General features: G+C 41.5%; 3 protein-coding genes across 4 annotated transcripts in view; 2 read left to right on the top strand and 1 right to left on the bottom strand.

Moving 5' to 3' along the window:
* The window catches only part of RB195_022273 (uncharacterized protein), a gene marked incomplete at both ends in the record, with an annotated part of 19,663 nt that extends 15,209 nt beyond the window's left edge, over positions 1 to 4,454 (bottom strand). Inside the window, 4 exons of one of the 2 annotated variants that reach the window (XM_064209339.1) lie at positions 25 to 97; positions 789 to 926; positions 4,139 to 4,307; positions 4,364 to 4,454. In XM_064209339.1, the coding sequence (XP_064065221.1) occupies positions 25 to 97; positions 789 to 926; positions 4,139 to 4,307; positions 4,364 to 4,454 (471 nt within the window). Of the gene's footprint in view, positions 1 to 24; positions 98 to 788; positions 927 to 4,138; positions 4,308 to 4,363 lie in introns of those variants that run through there. The other variant, XM_064209341.1, reaches the window with a different exon arrangement.
* Positions 4,455 to 5,769: 1,315 nt separating this feature from the next.
* RB195_022272 (uncharacterized protein) lies at positions 5,770 to 6,470 on the top strand (the record flags this gene model as incomplete). Its single annotated transcript, XM_064209338.1, has 3 exons — positions 5,770 to 5,818; positions 6,220 to 6,322; positions 6,377 to 6,470. 3 exons carry the CDS (start codon positions 5,770 to 5,772, stop codon positions 6,468 to 6,470), a joined length of 246 nt encoding a protein of 81 aa, XP_064065219.1.
* A 568-nt stretch (positions 6,471 to 7,038) lies between these two features.
* Positions 7,039 to 8,412, top strand: RB195_022271 (uncharacterized protein; the record flags this gene model as incomplete). Its single annotated transcript, XM_064209337.1, has 4 exons — positions 7,039 to 7,081; positions 7,845 to 7,984; positions 8,130 to 8,297; positions 8,350 to 8,412. 4 exons carry the CDS (start codon positions 7,039 to 7,041, stop codon positions 8,410 to 8,412), a joined length of 414 nt encoding a protein of 137 aa, XP_064065218.1.
* Between the last annotated feature and the right edge of the window lie 640 nt (positions 8,413 to 9,052).

Below are 9,052 nucleotides of genomic sequence, written 5' to 3'. Positions count from 1 at the left end.
AGTGATAGAATTACGGCAAAAGTGTCAAACAAGTGATGAACTGCTGGAAGATATTGTCCACGGGCATAGCATTTTCTTGATCAGCATCGTCGATGACCTGTAAGAGTCAAATTCCATCCGATTCTACACGTTTTCCTTGCATTGCCTCGATCTTCATATGCGCTTCAACATATGAAGATACAATGTTCCATCCCCTTGTCCAACTGTTTGCAAATTTAATCGCACACTTCAACTAGAGATTCCGATGTGCGATGCGCAGTGCGAAACTATGCCCATAAACAGCATTAGCAGGCTATGCAATTTGTGTTCAACTATCTAAGTTTCAGGTCTTCTTGACCTTTGATTGTCAGTGGAAATCAAGGTCAAGTGCACGTTGGAATTTTCCCAACAGGGTGGGGTGGTGAGGATTAGCAAAGGTTGAGGGAAGAGAAAAGAACAGAAGAAAAGTGCGGATGAAAAGGTAGAAAGGAAGGTGGAAAACTAGGGAAAGTCGGTAATAGCTGAAAATCTGGAAAAAAAAAACTGAGAAGAAAACACATGATAAGCCTTAAAACAATAAATGTTGCATATTGAATGAAATTTCTGATATTGGTAACTATGAATGCAACGAAATCGATAGCAGCTAAAGAAATTTTGTTTAATAAGGAGAGGGAAGAGAGATTTGCAAAAAGAACAAGGGAAGTAAAAGAGGATACAAAAGAGAATGCAACGAAATGATTTGTCACAACCAAATAAACTATTTTTCCGAAGATGTACGAAAATTCAGGATCAATATAACTACAACTTACCTTCCATAGCTATCCGCTTGAATGGAGTGATCGACAACCAAGTCAACCGGACAAGCGGGATTAATACGGGAAGGGTCTCCGCCCAAGTTCTGCACAGCTTCTCTCATGGCAGCTAGGTCAACGATAGCAGGGACGCCACTACAAGAAAACACCACTTTCTGCGTTTTTAACAACATCAAAAATAAATTAGATTTCGACTATATATAATACGAAGTACGACTTTTACGCTAGACACTAACGGTATTTCTGCACAATTACAGCAACCGTAAGAACTGTGACTAGACTAACACTTAAGAAAGATGGCCACTTTATCTTATCGTCTAGAAGTCGCCAACTTCTAGACTAGAAGTGTTTTAAACTACCATGCCAAAACACTGTATTTTTAGAATCTCCCTGCTTAGGCAATACCAGATGTGAGCAAACACACGTGGAAAGAATATATCAAAGTAAAGAGTCTTTTTTTTTCTCAGCTGAAAATTAGTATCAAAGTAAAGAGTCTTTTTTTTCTCAGCTGAAAATTAGAAGTTACAAGAGACCAGCCTTGTGCGTTTTGCAGAACCTCAGACAGGGGACATACGCTACAAATACCACGACATATTTTGGTGTCCATATGTACACGTGGGCGCTGCAGGTAGGGTCGAGCTTACGGTCGTATTTCCGCAAGGGATGGGGTGTCGTAGACGGGGTTTGAGAAGGAAAAAGAAGCATGGGAAAAGAGTAGACAGTTACGACGGTTCAATACGTCTGAATCGAAATCTTTGCAAAGACAGAAGAAACAGAGAACTGCATCTAGAAGGTTAATAACTCAATTTACATATTGTGTACATGTTTAAAACAACCTACTACTAATGCAATAACATTTAATCACCAAAAATGCTCAGATTGTGTGGGCATTGTTAGGTTTAGAGGACCTTTTCTAAGGATTTTTAGACCTACTAACCAAATATGGGAAGTTTTTTTTTTTTTTTTAATCTTGGCACCATTCTTTCAGAGTGGGAAAACTCGCTGAAACTCACTTCTACTTGACCATGAAGAAGTTCAGATCAATAACGTCCAACTCGGGTCGTACTTTATACAAGCAATTCAGTTGCCGGTATGCTGTAAGCGAGAATTTCCCCTGCCAAAGTACACTCCATTTGTAATGAAATGGGATACAGATGGAGAAATGCCAGTTTCCCGCCTTTGTCCCATCTTAATTTCAGGAAAAAATAAGAGGCCCCAAAAAACAGTAGTTCAAACATTTCATAGACCATGTTATTCGAGGGCGGTCGTTAGGTACCCACAGCCGAATAAGTGCCTGCAGAAGAGGTTGTCGGTAGGACAGAGCAGACATACTTTAGTCCACCTATGATCAATAAGCCATGCCCTTCCATCACCACGTCACTGCGCTCATGTGCCGTGTTTATATTGCAATTAAGTGATAGAGTTGACTTCTACGAAGGTTCAAAGAACGAGAAGGTACCAACGTAGCAAGTGGAAAACGACGGAGAAAATGAAAATGCTAAAAATGAAGAAAGAACGTACAAGATTTGTACAAGAAAAAAAAACATCAGAAAACATAAATGAAGCTGAAAATTGAAAACGTTCAAAAATAAAAGTTAAAAGGTGTAGAAACAAGAACCTGATTTTTGAAAGATGTAGATTTGTGATTGAAAAAACTATATAGAAGGCACAGATGTATATTTGTATTTATACAGACTATTTAATTCTTGTAAGATACTGGAGTAGTTTGTATAAGTTTCGATTTGTTTGTTTTACGCAAAACACTATTATTTTCTATTTCCGGGATTTTCTGCGCAATCGTTCGATGTACCTCTGTACGTAAGCGATCGATACTCCGTACAGAAGCAATACCAGAGATAGTGTGCTCCTGCGAGGCATGTTCCGCACCTCATTAGATGATGAGGGCCGAGGAGGTACGAGGTGATGTGCGTGACATTAGGCAAACGCAGCGCAGTGTTCTGCAGACGCTTTTAACTGCTGCGCAGCATAATTAACGATCATCATTGCCATTCGTTTTCCCTAAGGATAAGTTGTCCCGGAAGCTGCGAGTACCTAACGATACGCACCCTACCAGCGTTCATGGTCTGCTTTCGCGTTCAATTTTTGATAAAGTCTCCCTGATAAGAATTATTATTTGAGAAATGAGCAGGCTCCACGCAACGCATTTAATACCGTCGGCTAGGTATGCGATGCGAAGGTCCATTTGTACTCAGAAGGCTGCGGGTACCTAACGATACGCACCCAGTCCTCTACGAAAATGACTAAAACATTTCTCAGAGTATTTCCTCACGAGATTATTAACGATATTCTAAGCGCAACAATATCTGCACAATCGTTTTAGCCGTTGAATGTCATTTAAAGCAGCATACCACGAATCTAACGTGGTGAGGGAATCCGCGGGAAAAGCTAGAGATGAGGTCGTAGATAGCGAGATTAGGGGTGGTTCCGCTCACTTCTCCCTAATCGTCCTAAATACGGTGCGGGGACCGCTTTAGTTCCTACGAGGAACGTTAGAACGCTCCTCTATGTATACGTTCTAGTCCCCTCAGCAACCAAATCATTGGTTTCACTTAAATAGGCACTCGAGAAGAATTCACTGGCCTTCAACCGGTGTGCAGCTGATGCGGCGCGTGTACACGGGTGGCGCGCTCCAACTGAAATCGTCATGAAAAGCGGGCCTTTGAACTCGTTTGTCACGACAATTTCAGTTGCAACGCGCAACCCTTGTATAGCGGGTCAAAACGAGACGAATCACGAGTGTCGTTGCGGTGCATTTGCGTACGCGCTCGAAACGGCACGGTGGAGGCAGCTGTTGGAACCGAGGTGGGATCTTCGCAAACTGCATCGATGTGCAGTGCCAACAAGGGTCTCACTACACTCCTAGCCGCTACGCTCCACCGAAGCGCCTCGAGAGAAGCCGCGTACGCAATTGTGTACGTGCTTCACGTCGTTTTGGCCCTAGTATACACGGGAGAGATGAGCGGTACTACCACCCCTGGTCCCGCAATCTACAACACCATCTCTAGCTTGTAGAGCGGTTCCCCTATGTCAGATTCGGTATGCTGCCTTTAAATTGTTGGAAACTACGTAGTATTGACTTTTGATGTTTTTAGTTCAGCGCTTTCCTCCTCATTTACAAAAACTTGGTCCACCAGGCAGTCGAACATGTGGTGTGCAGCCTGTTTGACCAGTTCACCTTTCTTCCTTATAATTTCGCAATTTCGCGTGGAAGGTGGGAGGACGAGTGTTAGTGTCCCGTTATCACATTCACTCACTCGTGACTGCATTACATTAACAATCGAGAGGAGATTGCAAACACTTTAGTAATATGTCAGAAAGAAACTCACGTGAAGTCCTGGAGAATAACGCGGGCAGGTTTGAACAGTATTTCTAGATGAGTTTTCTGACTTTGTTTCCAGTCTAGAATAGTTTCAACATCTGAAGCTAGGACATGAAAGCCATCGCAGTGACGAACAGCTGCCTCCAGAACATAACGAATGGAAATCGGAAGTTCATCTATAAAAAGCCTCGTGATCCTAGACCAAAAGTAACGCAGCCAACTTAAAGCCAACCATATCTGGGGTCTTTTAGCGCAGGAAGATCATAGTACTTGAAGGTGACACCATCAACAGTAATGTTCTTCAGTAGATTATTGTAGGCCATCCTAAATTTTTGAACAATATGTAGCGGAGAGTAGAGAATATTGCACGACCAGATAGTCTTCGAGCGAAAGATAAGATAATGAGCGTCGGAGAGTACTATACTGCGTTCCATTACAAGAACAGAGGACCTTCGCGAATTAACAGTATTCCGAGAAGCATTGATTTTATACAACACACCGTATAACTACGTCAGCAAGATTATGTGGACTTACTTTCCTTCTTAGATTAGAGTTTACTGTGATATTCTCCTCCCTCGTTTGTTTTACGGTAAAAGTTCGTGAAGCCCAGTAAACAACTCGTCTCCTAGCTTTTTTCTGAGGTTAATCATCTGATAAAGGAGAGGAAGTGGCTACTCACTATACCATTTTGAATTCCGCGACGGTAGCATTGGTCCAAGGGGGAATTCTCTGCAGCCGGGTATAAGTTTAGGCTGCCCGTAAAGTACAGGCAGCGCAGGCAGCGCGGCTCTGCGCTTCGATGGTTATTGACTATTCATGACAGTGCGCTCAGTAACCAGCGCACCGCCCACGCGGCTCTGAACTCTGCGGGCAGTTTTAGATGCGACTTTAGAGGACATGGTGACTCGTATATAAACATACAGCAGGGGAGGCTCCGCCAAATGTATAACGCGCCGCGAAATTCAAAATGGTACACCGAGTAACTACTTCTTCTGTTGTTTCAGAGGAATAAGACTAGAGGAAGGTAGAAAATGAGTGCTTTACGGTGTTTTGTCTCTATTATCTTAGAACAAACGAGGAGAATATCAAAGTGAACCTTAATCCAAGAGAGAAAGGAAGTATGATCTCCGAATTTCAAACCGAGTAAGGGATGAGATTGGGGCTTAGGCTTTTTGATCCTTATCTTGCAGCTGAGAAAGATAACTGGTAACTGGGTAACCGCGTAGCTTATATCTTTTCTTCTTTCTCTGTCCAGTTTTCTTCTCGTTGTTCCATTTGTTCTTGCATTGGCCTCCTTATTTATTACTATCACTTACTTAATTTGAGTTTTCATTCTCTTTCTCGTCTATTACATCCCTGTTTTACTTCATTAGTTTTCTTATCATTCTATTTGTTTTTTTTTTTTTTTTTACAATCCGACTTCTTTCAACATAATTAAGTTCACTGCCGTTTTCACTTGTTTCCCACACTATCAAGTTGTTCGGCAATAGCCGCCGAACCTCTACCGTATTTCATTATCTTCGTAATGCATTGTTACAAATATATTGCCGTGACACAGTGTCGTAGTACGGTTGTGTAAGAGGCAGCGCATCAACTGTCTTCAGTGTATTCTTAATGGCGCACTATATAAGAGGCAGAATGCCACTTGACCGGAGTAGTGTGCTAGTGCCTGCCACTATTCGTGCTAGTGCCTGCCACTATTCCATTGTTGTTCGGACCAAATGTCCTATTACTGATAAAGTATTCCACTGAATCACTTCCTACAAAAGGCACTACACATCCTTTTGGTGCATGGGCCAAATTAATTGGCCATAGTCCCGTCTCCATAATAGCCAGGACAATTCAAGAGCTAAAGAAAAGTTCAAAGAACTAGAACATACCAAAAACCCCGTTTCAATCAGAGAAGCCAGGGTAGATCAAGTCCCCGTCTCACCCATAGAGACCAGGGCAAATCAGGAGCCAAAAGGGAGCTCAAATAACTGAGAAAAACAACCAGTTAAAGTTCCATCTCTCAGCAGAGATCAGAACAAAATGAAAAATAAATCACTGCGCAATAAACTCGCACAAAAATCAATTTTACTGGCATAGATGCGATAGTCGGAGCCGGTGCTCCGACCCCCTTCACTTCTGGACGGTTCGTGAACGGACCCCCTTCACTTGAGCTGCACCCCCGGTCATCAGGAGAAAAAAGGTAGACAATTTAGCATTTTGAGAGATGTGAGAAATTTAAATATTTCCATTGCAGGTATTCACTTCAACGTAAGAAGTCAATGACGACGGAACAGTCGGAAAAGAAGGAATATTTATTCATAATCAATAATAAAATAAAATATTGTTAAGTATGAGAATAAAATCTGAGTGACTTACCTGTGTTGTGATTGCAGTATCGATAAAGAAAGGATACAGAAATAAGAAGACGTTGTCAAGAAGGAACCATGGAGCGACAGAGCGAGAATGTGCAATTAGAGCGTGATTTTTGAACAAACAACAGAATTTCGCTGAAATAAACAGCTTATATCTCCGTTCAGAGGAAAAATCGCCTGGCAGTGAAGGGTATCTGAAGATTCTCCAGAACATGGCGAATATAATGGTGTGCAACACTTACATTGCGCTTTCGTCTTCGCCGAGAAATTGACGCGTAAAATTAGGCATCAAAAATTGAGTGTTTTCACCAAATTTATACGTTTTTTTGCTTCGTTTTCTACCTACTCGAAACGAACAGGTAAGTATTGTATACCAAAAGAATCAGCATTTTACGCTCTATCTGAAAATATATAACTTGTTGGGGCAAAACTTTTTTTGGATCAAACGGAGGGGGGGGGGGGGAGCACGCGCAGTTGTAAATTCTCCCGCGTGCTCCGGGCCTAGTCAAAAAACGTAAGAGGGAGTGAGCACGCCAACGATAACATGCTCCCCCCCCCCTCTTTAAAGAAATTACGCATTTTTGCAGGTCAGTCGAGTTACCTTTTTATAGATTGAGGAATTCTAGAGCAAATATGTACCCTTCACTCTACTGTTCGGTTTCCAAATAAAGAAGTTATTTAGAAAAAACCTGTTTTTTCAGCTACAAAAAAGCAGCGATTTTTTTGAGCTCGGGACGCATTTTCTCAATTCAGTCAGATAACTTCTGTATAGAACAACGAAGGTTAGGGCAGTTATGTACCCTTCACTGTATTTCCAGGTTTTCAAATAACTGAGTTATCAAGGGTGAAATTTGCTCGTTGAGGTGACAATGCGACTAGTTATTTTGCATTGCTTGAGGCTCGTTTCTGACTCCTTTCCTTGCAAGTTTCTTGTGAGGACTTCCTTCTTTTCGCTGTGTGTAGCGTTAAAAAGATGTGCTCCGCAATTCTTTTTATTATATCTAGAACGTGATGACTATTTCTGCTTGGGACCAGCGACCTCTGCCATGAGATCCTCATCATGGGATCGATGTCAGTTAACTGTCTTATGATGACGAAATACACATCACGAGATATAGAGCCACAGCATAGATATGTCTCGTCATTCGTTTTCCTTCTTGCCACAGTGCCGTTCCCCCAGTGACCTCACCTCCGTCCTCTTCTGCCAACACTCCTCATGCTTTAAAAGACCAGTCTTGTTGTTTTGTTGTGTAAAATTGAAACGAAATTCTAATGAACTTTGTTCCATCCTTCTGTTCTTTGTGGCTCTTACAAAATACACTTTTCTGATATCAAATATACTTTTTCCAGAACGTATTATGGCTATACCAATGGAGTACCGCGAAGAAAGCGAGATGTATACTACTGCGCACGATTCGAACATATCGGAAACGACGATAATATCGTTAATATCATCAATCATCATCCTTACACTCATATATCTGTTAAAAGTAAGTCTCCAAATTTATTTATTTATTTATTTATTGAACGATATCACAATGTTACAATGTGTCGTTGTATGCTTTGTCTCCATTTGCTCACATCAGTATCCATCAGTTGAGATCGGTATTTACTTATATGCTGGAACCGTTTTAGAAGTACGTGCTGCCCTGGATAAAAATAAAGCTGGCGAAGCTGCACCTCGAAATGCACCAAGGGGAGGAAACATCAGCGCTTCCGTTAGTGCTGAGAGGAGAGATGCCGGCGACTACGAATACCGTAGTGAGCTGGATATGGGCTACTGCAGTTCTGCTAATTCATATTGTGAGTTTTCAATTCCTTTCCCGCTCTTCTTTGCTTTACTGACTTCGTTCAGATGTACAACTCCGCATGCCTCAGGAGAAACTTGAGAGGACCACCTGAACAGATCAATATTTAAATGTATTCAAATATTGCATGCAATAAATGTTTTGTCATTATCTTCTTACCTCAAAGACGGCAAAAAAAAAAAACACAATAAAAACAATCTTCTACAATGTACTAAGTACAATTAGTCTTCATTAGGCCTATTAGGAAGAGTGAAGTGCTAGTAGGTCTAAGGTTTCTAACATCAGCAAGTATTGAGTTTTCACGTATGGTTCAGTAGACCGGCAGTGCCCTCAGGGAGGGATTACACATCAAGCTTCCCCTCCAGAACATCCAATGGTTCGCATGTCAATATACATCGACAACAAAGGATGACAGAAAGTACCATGTGTGTTTGAAGAAAAGCCAAGGAAAAGAGCATGTATGTAAAGAATCAACAACAACAAGGGGAACAAAGCCGAGGAAAAGAGCGTGTATGTAAAGAAGCAACAGCAAGGGAAACAAACTGATAATAAAATAGTGGGAAAAAGATGAGGTGAAATAAAACTTACTTGCCGATCCGAGGACGATTGGAAGTTCGTACAAGAAAGGATCAAAATCAGAAAATATTTTGTTACGTCGTTATGCCTTGCGCAATGTGTGTAGAATCACATAACAACATATTCGACGCCATCCATCACCATAACAAACTGTGACTTTTATAATTCCACCCC

This window comes from Necator americanus, chromosome X (genome assembly GCF_031761385.1).
Source record: "Necator americanus strain Aroian chromosome X, whole genome shotgun sequence".
Lineage (NCBI taxonomy): Eukaryota > Metazoa > Nematoda > Chromadorea > Rhabditida > Ancylostomatidae > Necator > Necator americanus.
This window is presented reverse-complemented; position numbering and strand designations above follow the sequence as displayed.